The sequence below is a fragment of the Trichoplusia ni genome, chromosome 7 (genome assembly GCF_003590095.1).
Source record: "Trichoplusia ni isolate ovarian cell line Hi5 chromosome 7, tn1, whole genome shotgun sequence".
Taxonomy (NCBI): domain Eukaryota; kingdom Metazoa; phylum Arthropoda; class Insecta; order Lepidoptera; family Noctuidae; genus Trichoplusia; species Trichoplusia ni.
Genome location: NC_039484.1, coordinates 968,554 through 988,459, shown reverse-complemented (window position 1 = coordinate 988,459; position 19,906 = coordinate 968,554). Strand labels below are relative to the sequence as shown.

At 33.7% G+C, this 19,906-nt stretch overlaps 1 protein-coding gene across 1 annotated transcript in view; it reads left to right on the top strand.

Moving 5' to 3' along the window:
• The window catches only part of LOC113495953 (transmembrane protein 151B-like), a 47,983-nt gene that overhangs the window by 15,501 nt on the left and 12,576 nt on the right, over positions 1-19,906 (top strand). Inside the window, exon 2 of the mRNA XM_026874958.1 lies at positions 18,721-18,869. Coding sequence (XP_026730759.1) covers positions 18,721-18,869 — 149 coding nt within the window. The remainder of the gene's footprint in view (positions 1-18,720; positions 18,870-19,906) is intronic.

Here is a 19,906-nt window from a genome sequence, read left to right as displayed (position 1 = left end):
AATCACTTGTAAAATGATATTGCAGAATACTCGAAAGTTTGTAAAATAATGTGGTTACTAAGCTTATAACTATGCTGTTTCAAGTCAAGTTTACATTTCGAATGTTTTAATATTCAACGGAGTATTAAAACCTGCTTTTGATATTAATACTCTTTAACTTTGTAGTAAGCTGTCACTTTGTCAGACAGTTACTTGTTTCTCCTTACATTATTTATTCTGTGGTAAAAATTTCATTCATTTCAAACCTGCTACGGAGCTACAGTCCGAAATTATTTTTGTTACAACGCACTAAAAACTTTTCAACAATAAAATATATTACATTTCTGACCTATCCTTCATATTCATATTAGTTTTTATCTCTGAGCGAAAGTCTCTTCCAAATCCTTGCACGATTCTCTATTCTGCGTCACTTTGAACTAGTTCACGCGGTTTTCTTTTAGATCAGTCCAGCACCGCTTCCTAAGAAACCAGGGCGCCCGCACCGCCGTCCAATCGCTGGCTCTCATTGTGTTTCAACCCAGTGCACAACAGTCCACAACAGCAGTGTCTGTGCGGCTAAAAAACCCAATCCTATTTTAACCTGGTAGCCTTTTTACCAATGTCTTTTAACCCACTTTCGGAACGTAGAGTGGTGTTCGACTTTAAATATTGCCTTACAAAGTGTTTTCATATTTACCAATAGAGTCGCTGAACTGCTGTCATTTAAGACTAGGCGATCAAAAAAAAATACACGTAAATAAATCATTCCTGAATAAATAATTATAAACTCGCCTCACGAAACATATTATAAAGGCATACTTACATATTTTCCAACGATATTATTATACAACCAAATCTTCAACAGTTCTCAAATTCATATTGCTTTTTAAATTAAATTTATTCCGTAAGGATACTTGATACGTCACACGATAGTCTGATATTACGATTTTTATACAATACTCTGGAAACCTCGATCACTTGAAGTGAGTTTGTTCGAGATATTGAAATTTTAGTCCCATGGAGCGTTAGACGAAACTTGACTGTATCGCCGAAGGCTGTGTCAATATCCATGTGTAGGTTGGTACCGACAACAACGAAGGATTATGAACAGACGCTAAGGAACAAACTGTCCAAAATGTACAGGAACATGTCGTAACGTGGTTAATAAGTTTTTTGTAGAATATAGAGTCTAATATATACTTTTTTAGTGTTAATACTAAATTCAGAATGTTACATATTAAAGCGCTCTTTGACTTTTGTGCTGACTGTATTTGCGTATAAGATACGAGCTTCTGTTATATGTTCAGTTGTGTGTTAACATTGAGATCAATTTTCCTAAAGGCAAAACAGATTTTCTACAAAATTTCTGACATAACGAAAATTATTTTTAAGCAAAACTTCTCTTGAATTGATATAAGTAAGTGTTAAATAGTTGAATAAAATAAAAATATGGTAAAAGAAGGTCTATCGCCATTTCTTAAATATAATTGCCGGTGTGAAAGAGGCTCTACAACTTCGGCGCGTGGTAGTAGAACCTCAAGTATGACATAAAATGCCTTTAGTTGTAAAAGTACTTGTATGTCAGTCTTTATCAAGTACAAGGAAGAATAAAATGGTGCACACCCTGTAAATACAGCGTTTTATGGTGTGTTAAACACCATCATATTTTTTGATATCGCGTCACGTTTTGCCTGTTTTGACCCCTCACGAGCTTCCCGCCTCCGTTGACCCCAGGGGTCCCTGACCGCTTGTTTAAAGTGGGTTTCTGACACATTTGTCTGATGTAAACAAACTAAATGCTACATACTTACTCAACGAAAATTCTAGAAAAGACATTAGTTTAGTTTTTGCAAAATTAGTAATAAATTCAGCATTTTTCATTTACTATTCGATGACTTCATTTTAAAATTTGAATTAAAGTACCGTTTTTATTTATTTATCAACAATTTAGCCATTTTATCGGGATTGCCCGACTTATGAAATATTTATGAATTTGCCTTCCGAAAGCAATTATAATAGTCGCAAAACTGACCGAAATTGTATTTCCGGTAAAAAAATAACAGTTTACCTATCTATAAAACAAAGCAAAAAAAGAGCTTTTGAGTTGAACTATCGGGCCATCTCGTTAATAGCCACTAACGACCAATGTTCGTACTCTCCTAACTTAATTACTTCACAAGACATTGAGAGACAGAACTCGAATTATCTGCGGAGTTCAACCTTATTTAATTTATAATAGGAATTTAAAGTCCGGAGGGCTTACATCCAAACTCACCAGCGAAACATGGCCAATCTCGTGCCGGACTATGAATTCGCGTGTGCCTTGAAGAGATTTTAGCAGTCAATCTGGCCCGGCAGGCTTCCGACATTTTTGACTCCCCATTAGGGATGACGAATGCTGGGTAAACGGCATAATCCACAAAGGAAAAACTAGCATGGGACGGTTTTAGTCAGTAAAGTCTGAGACAGGAATAAAAGGCAAAAAAAGGAGAGTTACACCATCAGTTAACTTAAAACTATTGCAGCTGTGGAAGAAAGATAACGCACTACATAAATATGTACTTCTTATTGTAACGTTGATGTACAATCTGGTGTGGGTGTCAGAGTTTCAACCACGCCTAGGCGTCTGACGTCGAGCGGTGTCATCTTCTACGATAGAGAACCGAGAACTTTAAGACGTGGTGGTATGCCTTTATTTACACTTAAAAGTGACTGTTATTTTAATACTGATTTTTGTTCCCCATTAGCCTATTTGTAGGCAACAATTAGTGCCGTGAGTCTGACACCCACTTGACTGCTGTTTTATAATTAATGAGTACAATATTCTTTCACAGTTCGTCTTAAGGCTGGCTTAACTGGTAGATCGGCAGCTAATTAAAGTTAGTGCAGGACTGTCTGAAGTCTTTTGGAGATTACTCGGTATTCGAGCGGACCAGTCCTCGAATTACGAACTTTTCCATAACGACCGCCGGCCGGACTGTCATTAACAATTTGAGAGCCAAACTTTGAATGTTCATAAATATTCGTAGATACTTAATTCATGTAGGATAGTACTTTGCGGGGACTTTAACTTTCTGTACATTTTTTTATATAATTGGATCTTTTATTATTTTTAAGTGAGCAAAATTCAATAACCGCATACGTGTCTATGCTGGTATTCAAAAGATCGAGATTTGAAATGAAAGTTTTCTTTTGTCCTGAGTTGTGGAACATTTGGTTAAATCACATACGTTTATATTTACGTCTCTGCTAACTTAAGATACTGTTACAATATTGTAGACAGAATTCAAAGTTAGTAGCCACTATTTATATTTATTTATTTATTCAGTTATTAATGGGTACATGTTATACTTATGACGTACAGTATCTCCCAAAACAGTACACATTGTTTGTCTGCGAGATCAAAAGTACTATACTTATATATGTATAAGCTTAACTAGGTATCACTTTATATTAATTGTATGAAGGAGTGTTTCTATGGCAGAGTATTTAATGTTTTTTTTACTTCTTGACATGTTGTCACTTCCGCCATTTCATTCAGTTATGCAGGCCCTGTCTCTTTCAGTCTATTTCTGTTCTTTTATTACATTATTAATTAATGAGTCATGGTACACAATGTCCTATCATGTTCCCTCGCCTTTTCTTTATTGAGGATAGAGAAGGATGAAATACTTATATACTCATAGGAACGGCATTCTCATCACAAAACTTCAAAAACATATCATCACTCTCACTCAAATATAAATTCTAAAAGTTTGATCAAAGAACTTTACGCTCGCTGAAATATTCCTTTGGTCGTTTCAACAAATTTGGCCTTTCGACGTTAATTCATGTAGGTATGTATCGTCAAAGTCCACGGGACGTTAGTCAGATGCCGTGTAATACAATTACGTGACAAACTTGGGTTTATTGAAACTACGGCGACGTGGTGAAGGCGCTTTCTGTTTATGTTTAATACTGATGCTAATTTTGATTGGAACCAATGTTTGAAGAGAATATTGAATTGGAGATAAAATAGCCTTTGTATTTGAAAAGGAAACCCTATATTGCTGACTTGGTAAAATCATCTGTCACACTATTATCAGCTTAAATCGTTGCGCAATAGTGAATAAAGTCGTAGCAAATACAAAAAAACTGGTTAAATCTAAGTCGGACTCGCGACACTAAAGGGTTCAATCGGTACGACGAATAGGGCAAAGAAAAACAAATCGTTTGGTTGAGAAATAAAGGTCAGAGTGGGTTATGTCCTAAATCCATAAATTTATGAACGAAACCATTAAAGCTACAATCACAAAAAAAACATTATTATTTTTTTGTCATTACCAAAACAGAAATACATCTTACCAAAAAAATCAACGTTTTAGTTATCACAAAGACAAACATCGGTAGTATCGGTACCTTAGTGATAAGGTTAAGGTGTTATAATAAGATAACACGAACACCAAAAATTATAGAAGACCTCTGAAAGAAATACTTGTAACACATTTTAATCAGTTATTTTATATGTAACTAGCTATGGCCCGCGACTTCGTCCCCGTGGGTAGAAGAGATAAGTTATGATTTACATATACCTGCCCTGTTTTATTTTCACATTTTCCATTGTATCTTCGCTCCTATTAGTCGCTGCGTGATGGTTTATAGCCTAAAGCCTTCCTCGTTGGATGGTCTATTCAACACAAAAAGATTTTTTCAATTTGGACCAGTCGTTCCTGAGATTAGCGCGTTCAAACAAACAAACAAACTCTTCAGCTTTATATATTAGTATAGATTTATCCTAATTTAATTCATATTCCTTTGTGTTCAGTTCCTCAACTATATATAAAATGGTAATTCACTTTGATTTCGTCAAACCTTATGGCTGTTTGAGCTAATCACTTGTCAAAAGCAATTTGTCTTTTCACAGTCAGATTAATTGAATAATTACTTAGAGGAATTGTTGTTGTATTGTATTGGGTACTTTATTCAGTTTTAGTTGTTGTTATGACAATTAATTTGCATTATTTTAACAGTGTTATTTTCAGATTCTTTACAAACGTGGTATACACCTAGTAAAAGTTGAGGGAAAAGTATGAATAAACGTACCCAAAAAGAGATCCTTTTGAAAAAAGAAAGTGAGTGTATAAAAACGTGGGAATATGCATAGAAGACATGGACGTGTCTTGGTACAATACTACAAAACCATTTCAAATTATGAAGATATAATTTGTAACTAATTTGGGCTAAAAATGAACTACGTGATTAGGTGGCATGTCTGCTTAAAAATGGCCCCTTTTATACCGACGCGATGGTAGCAGGGATCAAACTTCTAGTAATATCACCACTAATCATTTATTTATTTTTATTTATTTAAAAAATACTTACAACTATCATTACAGAAATTATATCCCAATACGATAGTGTAGATACATCTCTATTCATATTACTTAACAGTCTTACATATTATCCTTAAAGTTAAATACATAGTTACTATTTTCAAATATAATCATGAATCTTCATTACACCCCCATAACCAGTCCTGTAATCATTTAAACTTGATACGCTATGCCCCAGTTCTCAAATACTTTTCATCGCGGACTGTTTTTGAGCGACTTATTTACGCTATTGTGATAATAATTAACGCCTTTACTGTTAGTCTTGAAGACAATGAACAACACAAACTCGTTCCCTAATTAAATATGAATACGCTTTAGCTACTCTCAAAAGCATTGTTTTAAATTTCTCTCATTAAAATCCCTAGTTGCGTTTTAATAATCTTTTTTTCTTTATGTATTGTAATCCCGTGCTTGCTATTTTTGGTTGCACTTGTTGGGATGATGTTGGATTTATGATAATTAAGGTGAACCATGTTTTAATTGAGAATTGTGCACTTATTTTGGTAAAACAAATTTGTAAATGATACCTAAGAGCCATTTAATAACACGGTATGAGCAGTATTGAGATGTCATAACCTGTCAGGAGCAGTGTTAGTTTAAACTGTCCTAAACAATTGTTTTTTTTTTGTTTAGCCAGTTACAGCCTCTGATAATTTGATTTGTATTGCGAAGTGATTATCACTTCCTTAAAAATGTGAAAGTTAGTATAATCGTGAAAACTGGGAATTTTTCTTGTGAGTAAAACCATGTCGGAGGCATTTGGCTGTACAAGATGAGAGATGATAGATGTTTTTAAGATAACAGGCATATATTTACTAGGTGTTGCCCGCTGGCCCGCCTGCTACAAATCGGAAAAAAATGTTCTGTACCCAGTTTCGACTAAATCCGTTCAATAGTTAATGCGAGAAAAAGAAACGAACGTTTGTGTTTTTGATATTAGTAGGATTTGTACCTAACAAACCGAACCTTTGACATGGATATCAGAAAAAAATGTACAAGCGTAATCTTCGAGTAAGATCGAAAGCTAAGCTACCTATTTCTATTCCATATAAATGAAGACCAATAAACAAATGATTTTACGAGCACAGTTCTTACGTCACAAATGTTATAGCTCTCGTAACAAATATGTAGCGATACCACGCAAGTATTGCAATCGTATGACGTCATCAAGCGTTAAACTACGTGAGCAATAATGTAAATGTTTATTCTGAATAGAAATGGGAACACGGCTATTGGATTCGTTGAAAGATGAAGGAATATTTTGTTGGGTATATGCCTTTCTAGACAAGTTCATTGTAAAGGTAAGCTATAATACTATAGCTAGACGGTCAAAATATTTACTGATAATGTTTTTATATAGCCGCTACAACAACAAATTATGGAAATTAAAATAGAGATTAAGGAAGCAGAATTTCATGAGTATTTTCTTTGCATATACATAATTAGATCATCATCTAGCCTCGCCTAGCCTTTTCCCAACTATGTTGGGGTCGGCTACCAGCCCAACCGGTTTCAGCTAACTACCAGAGTTTTACAAGGAGCGACTGCCTATCTGACCTCCTCAACCCAGTTACCTGGGCAACACTGCATATAATTAGATATGAATTGCCGTTATCCGGTTTACAAATACGATTATTTATTGTGGTTATTTAAGTTTTTACAAGTTTTCAATTCTATTTATAATCCTTAAAGCCGATAGAACTGTTCAAGTCAGTCAAAGTGACAATTCTAACACTCGTATTCACAAGCGACACTTAACGTTCCACTTTACAGTGTCACTTGGACAGTTAGCTAGACTAGACTTTCAACTAAGTGACGTTTGTGATTTAAAATTTTCAAAACAAAAAATGTAACAACCATACATAAATGAATGTTAATTTCATAATTTTGCTTTTAAAATATAACTTATCTTTAAAGGTTATAATATACTTTTTGATGTATAGTCAAATGTTTTCATTTGTAGAACACATTTCTAAATGGTTACTTTGGGTGAAATTACAGTCATGATAATTATGTCCGACACTATTTCAGGCAAGGCGGCTAGTGCCGCAAGACTCCAGCCTGTGTGGGACATATTATATTATAATATTATCCATTAATGAGGTCGAATTCGAGATCTATATCTTGGTAGTTCGACAGTCTTACCACTAGGCTATCACAGTCGTAAATAAGTTTATTATAAACTATACCTAACCAAAAAGAAATAAGGATTACAATTGCTTACCGTCAAACTTACCTTAGAATTCTATTTCTTTCTGAGTAGGTACATATTGTATACCTCTATAATAAAACTCACTCATGAGTGACTCATAAGAACGGGTCAGAAGAACCTCCTTTTTGTTTTAGAACCCAACTTACCTTGTGTATTTAAGGGCTTATGTTCGATCCTAATCCTTTTTACCCTACCTACCTACCTGCTTTCCTGATAACATGTTCCTTTAAGCGCAAAACTAACAGGTATTTTGGTTTGTTTTATTACTCTAAGGATAATAGACCGATTAGTAATCTGTTAAATTGTAGAGTATTTTCTCTAACCTTTAGTCGAATTGCTTTTACCGAGTGATTCAAGATTGAAAGTCAAGTCCAACATTTTTATTTATGATTGCATTTTATTTATTGTTTAGGAAACTGAATATCCGCTCTTGACATTACTTTTATTTATCTATGGTCAGGTAGGAATCTAGCAATAGTTATTAATGACCTCTTTTCAGCAATGAACGTGGCCGCGTGGGTCGTATCCGTAATACGGAGAATTGGTAGTTAAATATTAAAAATATACTTATCGTTATCACTAGCCACAGTATCAAGATAAAAACAAATACAAAAATAGCAATATTCAACATTAGTCCTGTATTACGTTCAGTGCCATATTGTTTGTTTACATTAGGTATAAACTAGTAGCTATTACTCTGATGGGACCGCAGTAGTTCGAATCGTACCCTTCGCGATAGCCACAAAACCTTGACCCTCTGACACCATTACTCCATAGTGGTAAAACAAATGAATTGCAGATAAGCCGACTTACATTTCCATTAACAAATTAAAAAGGTTTTATCTGAAACAGATATCTAATCAATGTTGTATAAGAATGTTTGTGAGATTCTATTTCTGACTATAATGTTATTTGTGCAAAAAAACTACTGGCTAGTGATAGTAAATCATATACCCATATTTGATTTACAAAAAAAAAATAAGTTGAGCGTGGCTCAACTTCTTCTAGTGTCATGTCATTAAGACAGGGAGATTTGAAATTCGAATCTTACAATCTTCAGTTATTTTTTTATAAAGTTTGTGACATAGATTTTTAAATGAAATAGAAAATTCAAACTTTATAATATAATGGAAAGGTATAATCAACACCTACTTGTATCCACTTAATTGCAAACAATCAAGACACTTCATAAACCATTTTTATTAAATAATTCGGAACATTCCCGGGTTTTCACCGTAACGCCAACGATCTTTCCAATAAATTTTTACCTCAAAACCAAAACAATTTAATTTATTTCTATACAAATTTGTTCGATGTCTTTTTGTTGCTTTTAATTTTGATTGGGCCGTTACGATCATCCGATATTTTATTGAGGCAAACAATGACAAAACCAATTTGAGCGGGAAAATGTACAAGCGATGGCGAAATTTACGTGTCGCAGTAAAGCTGAACGATTTAATTTATGTGTGTGTATATACAACGGCAACGTTACAAATTAATGTAAATATTGCGGATTCTAAAGCGTTTTGGATAAAATTGATTAAAATTTTCAACATCTATTCTACTTTGATTGAATAATCACTCTTGTTCATGAACGTTATATTTTTCAAATTTCATCATTATTATTACTTTTGCCTTTATCTTTTAAAGCCATGACGTCATAATCTACCCTGTATTAATACTACAACATTATCATTATGAACTGTACAATGTCTATGTTTGCATCCTGTTATACGAGACGCAGACATCCGCTGTCATAATATAGGCCTTTTTACACGAGTCGATACAAGTATCCTTAACCCGTCGCCTTTGGTTTTCAATGCCAATACCTTACAAATTTCCGACGGTCGTCGTTCGAAAACTCAAGTTGTCAGGTATCAGAGACTTGTGTCGCATCGTATATGAAGGGGCTAAGTTCTGTCAGCGGAAGTCTGTGTCTCGTACAGTGACAAATGTATTGTTGTCCCTCGGGAATTAAACCGGCGACCTCCGCTTCCGTAGCCGTCTGATTGTTACACGTTTACATAGGGTGGCTATACTCGAATTGTTTTGTTTTGTAATAATGCTTGTTTAGACGTGTACTTAGCCACAAGTACCTACTTACGTGACTACCTACTGCTTAGTATATAAAGTATCTAAAAACTAACGATAGTGTTAAGGTGAAAATCTTCTTTTTTTTCTAAATGTAGAGATGCTCTGTAAAAGCTCTTTGAATTTGCCCAACTTTGGGATAAGTGTAGATTAGGATCATTATTATTCAAGACTATTTTGTTCCTTGTGTACGTCACCGGGAGTAAGAATTTTCCTCCAAAGGAAATAATAAATTAATTTCAAATTAAGGCTACAAATTTTGTTTTAACATTATTCATCACACAGTACACATTGCCGTCTTTTGTATCACAAACTTTCAACACATTCATACCATCAGAATGATTACAACTTCCCCTTTCGAAAACTTCTCTCATGTTTAAGATTACGCAAAACCTTTTCGAAGACAAAGTCGGAGATTAATGTAATTCTACTCAACCCGACCTTCCTCTAAGGGACCTTCTTTCATACAAATTATCTTGCGTAGCTCAGGAATGGGGAGAGAGGGGTAAACCGGTCCACAATAGTGTCAAGGTGAGAATGTTATTAGGCATTCTCTGGCAAATCAACTGTTTCGTAAACTGGTTACCCTATCACCTATTTTGTTATGTTTTGTTTTCTTTTTTGTAATAAGATACTGGCAGTTATTCTTGTTTGTGATTTAAATTATGTTCTATTTTCTAGAGTCGAGTAGGTACTTTCAGGAACTCGGACATTTATGCATGTAAAGTGGATCGTATAGAAACTTTTTAGTGGGTACTCCATTTTCTGGCACTTACGAGAATAGCATAAGTACCACTGCGAGCATTTTAGAATTGTTTTCTTACATTACTGTAATGTTATGGTACATAGTGAAACATTTTGCTCTATCTTACCAAAAAGCTTTTCGGGGAAGAGAACCTAATTCTACGTAGGCAACCATAAGGATTGTTATTCGAAAAGGGAAAAACAAAACCATATTACTGAAGCACCGCTGTCTGTCCGTCCGTCCGTCACCAGGCTATATCTCATGCATAGTTAGATTGTTGGATTTTTTTTTACAGATTATAGAATGGAATATAATAGAATAGAATAATCTATTTCTGTCACCACTATAATAACAAATACTAGAAATAAAGCTTGAGCTTAGGCAACAGGATATTTACAGTCAGAAATTTATTTTATGACAAATGAATTAGTGGGTAAACATACCCCTAAAATGCCCTAAATCATTTACTTTTTAACCCAACCGGTTCGTTTTTTCTATTCTATTTGTACGAGATCTTCTCTGTCGCTTGCCAGACTCGCACTAGGCTGGTATTATATAAAAAAAAAACTAAGCAATGACATCACACTTATCGCAAGCAACGTGAATGATTTAAAAGTCAGGATCTCGTTAACGTAACCTACATCCCACCAAAAACATTAAATGTGAAAAATTGCCAAGTCTCTCGATGCAGTCTTTCCATCGTAAAAAGTTTTGAGATCTCATAGAAGCCAAGTCCTATTCAAAATATTTTGTAGTTATAAATCAACATTTAGTAATTGTATCAATAGGATGCTTTATATTATAATTATAGTGACTTGGCAATGAACACAAGAAGAAACAAATAAAACGGCATATTTGGGGGAGTTGAAAATTACACACACCGCATGCGTAAACATGCCGAAACCTAAACTCCTAGCTTTGTCCACGTCGAAGATACAGGGGGGGCGAAACAGCCGCGAATCGCTTCGAGAAAAGATGGTACGGCCGTGCCCGTTTTGCTCGAGACTTGGCTGGGGCACTGCCGTGCCCCCAGATTTCATTACACTCACTATCACTTTTTGTCCTAGAAATAAAATAATCTATCCCTCAACACATCACATGTCTCAACACCAATCCCCTTTTTATCTCACTAAAACACTGAGTAAACACACCAATTAAATGTAAGTCTATCATTTATTTCGGTGTTCACTTAAATCTGAGACGTCGCCGCAACTAGACTGTGACAAATGTGTTTCCCTGTGAATTACACTGTGCCGCTATTATATCGAAGCTGTTTAGAACGTAATTAGAATAGATTTGTACTGTATCTGTTTGTAAGTTTTTTGTTGGAATTAAACATTTTTTTCGTAGAAAATCTGATAGAACGTAGGCTTGTGAAGTAAAGATCTATGTATCGTATTATGTATCGTAAACCAAATTGCAGATTTAAAATTTTGATAATACTAAGTTTTGGTTTTAAAACCAGTCATGGAAAATCAGTTTCATACTGGTCATCAATTTGAAAACCAGTATGAAATGCAAATTATACAATGGAATAGATTAATTTCCAGACGGGACTCGAGCCTATTATTATTTTGATTGTTAATTGGCTGTACGGCGTAAGCGTCAGATGTTATACCAACTACCAACAAGGTCAAGTATCAAGAATTAGAATATTTTTTTGTCCTGTCCGTATTTTTATTCATTGTACGAGCAGCGCTTTCTGCGCATTAGAATAATAAAGACATGATCTTAAATGTAATCTAAGAAACATTTTTACTATATTTGTGTCATCATTACGTCCTCATGCGATATATGTACAAACTAAGGATTAAAACGATACATTTAACTAATGATACGAAGTGGACTCTCAGCAGTAGCGACTACAAAAGCTGTACAAAAATCATTAATATAATATTCGTTACTATAATTTACATGTACAATGTAAAACAGCCTTTATTTTATAACAGTTTCACTAAAAGCGCAAAAGCAATTCGCGTTGTTCATGCAGAGACATAAATCCGAGTGCACACGAACAGTGATGTTGGTTTATTTGACAGCTTTGTTTGAAACACACGGTGGCCGCGGATTCCGTAAACATAAAATAGATGCATTTAACCCTATGCGAGTAATTGATTTGTCTACTTGATTAAACGATTTTTGTTTAAATTTGAGTGGACATTAGTGTATTGGTCAAAAATTGTAATTGCTTAGGTTGGCATCAATATTAATTTTAATAATAACTTTCTTCGAAATACATACTTCCCAAACATAATTTTAATAGTTAGATATGTATAGGTATTTCATTCATCCGAATAACCAAACTAAGATGAAAATAATGCTTTCGTCAAGACTTGAAGCTGACTCTAAAAAAGTATGAGCAATCGAAGACTAACTAAAAAGTAATATACATCTAAGTATATCTATAGTAGCAGTGCGTTTGCACAAGCAGTTTAATATCCTCCAATAAAAATAAAGTTGCGACGCCAACAAATACATTTTCACGTTGCGTTTTCAATTCCCTTCGTTGGTCGTAGCCTTTCAAAATATTAACTACATTCAACGGCGAGTCAACTATTGGAAAATATTCAAGTGGCGCACAGTTGCTCTTCTGTTGGAAATGCTTTGATAAAATAATTATAACTTGTGTAGTGTGACCAAGTTTTCCCATTTAAGTCACGTGTGGTGCTGGTATTGTCGGGGAACTTTCATGTTTCTGAATGTTTTTCCTGTTGTACACATGTTATGTTTAAATTGTGTCAGCTTTTTGTGTGACGGTATCCGTAATTGTGGTCTTTTGAAGGATGAAGGGAACTATTTTTTCTATTTAACAGATTCGTTATAAACTTAGAGTAGTAAACCCATTAGTAGCTGGCAACTGGTCCGAATAAGTGAACTCTCAACTCAAACCAGGCAACTGAAAATTTCAGAAAACGTATACTGACATAATTTTTCAATTGCCTGTAACTTTTTCAACCCAATTAAAAATATGAAGTTGTTGCGGCAAAACGAATGGTCCATTTTCGTCGGAATTGCAAAACTGTAGCATTTTTTTATTTGACGAGTAAATTCGAAGCTTGCGTGAGTCCTGAGGGTAAAGTCCCTCACTTTGAATAATGTATAAGAATTTCGTAACTCAATTCTAGATTTATGCCTTCGTATTGATTTTGGGGAAAGGTTTTGGTCAGGTTATGCAGCAGCGGTATCGTATGTTATTTTGCACTAGGAAAATAAGGGTCAAAGTAAGTGTAGAAATTGACGCATAGTAAATATTGTAATAGTCATAAATACATGAAAGTTTAAACTTGAGTTAAATAAGTTCGGAATCACATAAATCATTTGTCTTATAATGGGTTGGTTTTGTAAAAAACTCAACCTTTGTAATATTTTTTATAGAAAGTGCAGTATTGGAATTACAATCCCTAAAAGTGGCCAAGAAAAACTGTAACCTTCTTTTTCTGATGACCTCTTTCGAATTCTACTCATTCTATAATCTGATCTAATCAAATACATATTCATTCTATATTATTTGAATTTGTATCATCGTGCATGTGACTTGAATTTTTGTGAAATCCCCGGCGACAAGGATTAAATTTCTTAGTAATATAGAAGTCATTTAAAAAACATATGGGTATATACTACTTCCCTCACTTGAACCTGGTCTACCTACTCATATATCTCTCGTGTCCGTAACTACACGTAGGTATGCAGTGTCAGGAATGTCGTACACTTTTTTCATTTTGTTTACCAACTGCGCGCGTAGCTCACGTCAAAAGTTATTAGTTTTCGGACGAAGTTCCTTTGCGCCCCTCAAACTTTGTTAAAAATCAAGTTAGTCCAGCACTCCATTACAATTTCATAGGAAACCTGCTTTGCTTGCTGTGTTATTTTGTAGCTACCATAGCAACACACATCTGCTATCCACGTTTCAAAATCAAATCCATGAATTTCTGCAATATTAATGAAGAAAGAAGAGAAAAAATAATTGAAGAATTATGACCGATGGAAGAGAAAGGCAAATCATCAATTGCTAGTTAATCAATATCAGATAAGTCATCAATAGTTAATTTTGGAGGAGTTAATTTCGCAAGAGCTAATGCAAGTTAAGGAGTAGTTATTACGTTATTACAACTACGAGTACCAAATAGATACTACTATTGTTAATTGGTATTGGCCAATTGTTTTAAACAGCAATTTAAGTTTTAGATATTTCTTAATATATTCGGAATTATTGTTTTTGGGTTTGGATCAATGTTTTGTTTTGTTTGATGCTCATATTTTTAATTGTTTATTACTTTTATAAACTCAGTACAATATATTCATACAACAACCCATATTTACCAGTATTATGTACAGACATTTTGTTATGATGATAAATAAATAAATAAAAGTAGATCCTCAAACCACCAGCTTTTTTTCTACTTGAAGGTGATTTTTAATGAAATGAATTGCGCAACCATAATACTGAATCGAATATTTCTCTCTCAGAACTCACTAGCTATTCAGCGCGGCTTTGGATGCCGAATATACCCGTAAAATCGTAACCATTCTTTAAACCAGTCCAATTAAAGTATTTTATGTGTTAATACAAGATGTCAGCTACCACCATACTAAATTCCACTTCAATCGGTCCGGCCGTTTGAGCGTGAAGTGGTAACACACACATACATATACACATATACAAATACACTTACTTTCAAATTTCTAATATTAGTGCGTTTAAACAAATATAGCAAAACAACCTTTTTAATACTCCAATTTTCTTTAAAGTTTCAATTCGCCCCGCTCACAAATCTTGATACAAAAGCTTTCCCACGGTAAAAGTAGTGCCAGAATTGAATTGAAAACCTCAAGACAAGTAACACATACACAATGGTACAATAACAATATTAATTCAACATTTACTTCTAGTTTATTATTGTTGGTTATAATACAAAAACCATTCAGACCTTTGTAACGGTCGTAGAAATAAAAATGCTTCATATTTATTCATTTTTTTTTATGTTTTGATTGGTAAACCTTTTTGGTTTAGATCTGGCTGTGTCGTCAAAGGTATAAAGAATGAGTCCTGTGTTTATAATTCGTTGTCAAAAATTTAGAATTATTTAAGATTTATGATGATTCATGATTTATTTAAGTTTTTAAAATAGAAGGTCCTGACGTGAAATATGAATAAGAAAATTGAGAAATTCTAAGGGCGCGAACTACTTACATAAATATATTTTTTCAACTTCTTCATGAACTATTATAAAACGTGTACCACGTTATTTTTAAATCTATATCTAGCAGTTGACAAAGACAAATTAAAACCTCTTTGTTTAAATAATGGCTCATCGCTATCATTGGTCAAACGATTAAGAAGTTGTAATAAATTAGCTAAATCAAATTAAAGCTATCTCAAATTGAACCAAATTGAAATTTATATTCATTTAGTTAATCGTCAAAATAAATATTTGGTCATCAATCTGTCTCGCCAGTCACACGCAATAGATTTATTGGATTTAATTAAACTAATGTACTTTTAAACTAGGAGTATCAAATAGATACTACTATTGTTAATTGGAATTGGCCAATTGTTTTAAACAGTAATTAACCAAATAGTTTGAACGACCAGTGGGATTTATTTACCTGAAGAGCTAAAATAATTGTTTTAATCAATGTGAAAATATTGAACGAACGTTTACAGTTTAAGTTTTAGCTATAAACTTATTTATTTGTTCGAAACAAATAATTTCATATTTTATTTGTGTATACTTGTCTTAAATTTTGATATCACATTAATCTGAAACTCAAACCGATATCAACAACATGTACAATTCACGTAATTTAGTAATAGGACAAAAATGGCTAACATTACAGCTAACAAAATAATGTCGAGAAGAAACTAAGATAAAGTTTGATTTAAGACTGAGTCTAAAAAGTATCAAAAAAGAAAACATTTGAGCAACGTTCAGTTTTTACCGAATTTCATGGTAATTAACTTACTTTAGTGGGTATTGGGCGATCTAAAAGATTAAGCCAGATAACCTTAACTGATTTTTACATTTAACCTTTGTACATAAAAGTTATTTAAGGTCCAGCAAGAGCTTACTTACTGTCGTACTTCTACAGTTTAACGCCTGTTTTATGGTCCATAAACTCCTTAAGCTTAACGCCTCTTTCTACTGAACAGAAATACGTGCAAGTCCAGTATAAGGTTTATTATAAATAATAACAAAATACGCCTTGGATTTTTTAATTCATTCTGCTATTTATAAAACTGTATTTGGCATAATTTTATCAAGAAATAAAATACTTAATAATGACTTTTGTTAACGATTGTTCATTAAAGGAATAAATAAATTTAGCTTTTCGTAATAAGTTAGACACAGCGTGATAGTATTTTTGCTATGATAATAGTTTGATAAATAATTAGATTATTCTGATTAAATCTTATTCAGAAGCTTAATTTCGTAATTATAAACAGCCAACTCTTACCAAATATATCTTTATATTTCACATTCAAATGTGTACAAGTACTATCACCAATAAAATAATTAATGTATGCTATTCCAAAGCCATCCATTAATACCAGTTCTAATTTACCTAGTTTCCCTCTAAATGCATGGACAACACATGCCAAACTTGTCGAATGACGTGTCTATATTAATTTACCCACAAGCTTCAAACTAACATCATTAGTCGGCGAACTAAGCCGTCATATGTGCTGCCGTTACCATGACAACACGAGCCATGATGTAGTTATCAGGGTTCATTCATGAATGCTTCATATTCAATGGTTTTGTTGAGAAATTTATAAATTGTTTGGACTAAAACTCATTTATACTATTATTAAGTCTCGTTTATATTCAATCCGAGGATTTTCTCATTAAAAAAGTATCAAGTAGAATATACTGTTATACTGCGAAATAAAAACAATTTTAAGGATCTGAATTCGAAATTCAACAAGAGCTTAATCCATGAACTCCAATCAGCTGCTGAAAATTATTCATCCATCAAAATGGTAATTCGAAATTGGATATCCATGAAACAAAAAAACTCTTTTGAAATATTAAAAAGAGATGTTTTCAATAAAAGGCACATTCGAAAATAAGTGAACGAACAGACAATATATCGAAAACAATTGAAGATGGCGCTACAACAGAAACGTTCAGCCAAACAAACCCATTTGCGAAGAAACAATCGCGAAACGGGCGCTTTGGAATTTTGGCTCGGCAGCCAAGTCCGTTGTCATCGAGTATACGAGCATGAGCAAGCAATAAAGCTGTTTAGAAGCCATTCTAGTGATCTAATCAATGCGAGGGATTCCCAGTTTATCCAAACAATTGGCTCTGATTGACGACACTGCGGGCCACAGGCTTATTGTTAAACCGCGCCTATAGATTTGATTGTAAATGCTTCGTGTGGTTGTTGGAATATAATTAATGGATTTACGTGAAGTTGTGTATGTTCTCCAATATCCTTGTTTAATTGGTCGAGATAATTAGCAATAGTTCTGTATGATTCGTATTATACAAACACCTAACAAAGCTTCGATTGTTTGCGAAGGTTAAGGTCGATTATATCCCAATAACTAAGTTCTGACGTTTGTTAAGTTTAATTAATCATTGGTTAAATCGATAGATATGGCTAAATCTACTTTAGGTGAGGTAGCTACTATTCGGAACAAATTAGTGAAAACATTTTCCAAATATTGTTGAAAACGTATTAACATCAATAACGCAGCACTGAAATAGAAAGTGGTTTGTTCCTAAATCTTCTATTTCCCCAAAAAAATATTTGGACACCTTAGGGTTCCAACCCTTAGGGATTCTTGGGCAAAGTTATTAGGTCAATGTAAATAAAGGGTGATTCTTCGCAATTGGGTTTCTAGGGTTGTCCCAACATATTCATCGGATTGAACAAACATACCTCAGCGTTCTTGGATTATGCCATGTCTAATAATAGTTGGGCCGTCGACGCGGACGGTCCAAATTTGGAATATTTATGCTCGGATCTTGTCGTCGTCAATATAAATTCTTGACCAAATTAAATTGTTGAAATTACATCAATAGTGTTGACATTTATTACGCGATACCCTGATTCGAAATCATACAAATGCTTGAAACCCAGATTATAAACTATCGGTGTACCAAGTTTTCAGAGCTTCTCTCGTGAAACAGTATATGATAAAAAACATCCATACATACAAACTTTGGCGTTTATAACATCAGTAAGTCAGTGATATATCGGCCATACTTCTATACCGTTCCTTCTTCTACCATAAGAATATTAAATATAGATAGAATAGAAAGTGTGATCTATTTGTTATATTTTTAAGAGCTCTTTTCTATTGTCCTCAGCGGCCTCGGCAGCAGAGTCTCGGCGGAGTCCTGCGTCGGGAAGGCAACTGGAAATGTTTCATGCTGACACTTATGATCGCCGGCTGCCTCGGCTCCGTCGCGTGGTGCAATACCGCTGAGATTGATAGGGATCTCATCGATTTCAGCAAGTGAGTATAAAAATAAATTTAACCTTTTCTTGCTAAAAATGTGTTTTTGTTTCCAGTAATTTGAGAACGTTTATTTATTTTCATTTAAGTTTTGTTAAAAACAACTTTATATTGAAGAATGAAAAAGTCTTGTGTCGTGTCATGTGTCATGCGCCCACTAGACATTATGTCTACCCAGTTACATATGCATGTTACAAAAGGGTATCTATACATGTGACATGCTTTCAACGTATAAAATACCTTTAATTTTTTTTATTCAATAACGTTATCCTGTGACGTAATTATTGAAATTGCCTGACTAGTTTCAAATCCAACCAAAGTACTTAATCATGAGCTGATGCAACGGCGGGCGTGTCGCCATCATATACCTTTAAAACCTTTTCAATTTTCAACAAAAACTTATAATATACAAAAGCACTTATGTTTACTATTCAATATATTTTCATAGGTAAGTGTTCACCAAAAAACAATTTAATCGAATGTCAGTTAGGGCAAACGGGCACTGAACTTCAATGAACATGGGCCTATTCACTTTCAGACGAGTATATTAACATAGCCCTTTATAAGCGTTGCATAATTAGAAGGATTACACAGGCTTGTGGCTCTTGAGACCTTTCAATTAGAGCTTAATTGATTTAAGTGCAATTTAATTTAACATTCCACGAATCCTACTTACTTAATTATTAAACATCTTTAGCTGGACGTAGTCATAACGTCTTTAATTTTGAGAGAAGTTACATTATTACTGAAATAGTACTCAAATTTAAATTGTTTTAGAATGTAGTCCTCATTTTAGCATCGCTTATTCTTACAAACGTTTACATATTTATTGTCACATCTATATCTATACTTATATATAAATCTATACTAATATATAAAGTTGAAGAGTTTGTTTGTTTGTTTGAACGCGCTAATCTCAGGAACTACTGGTCCAAATTGAAAATTATTTTTGTGTTGAATAGACCATTCATCGAGAAAGGCTTTAGGGTTAAACCATCACGCTGCGACTAATAGGAGCGAAGATACAAAGGAAAATG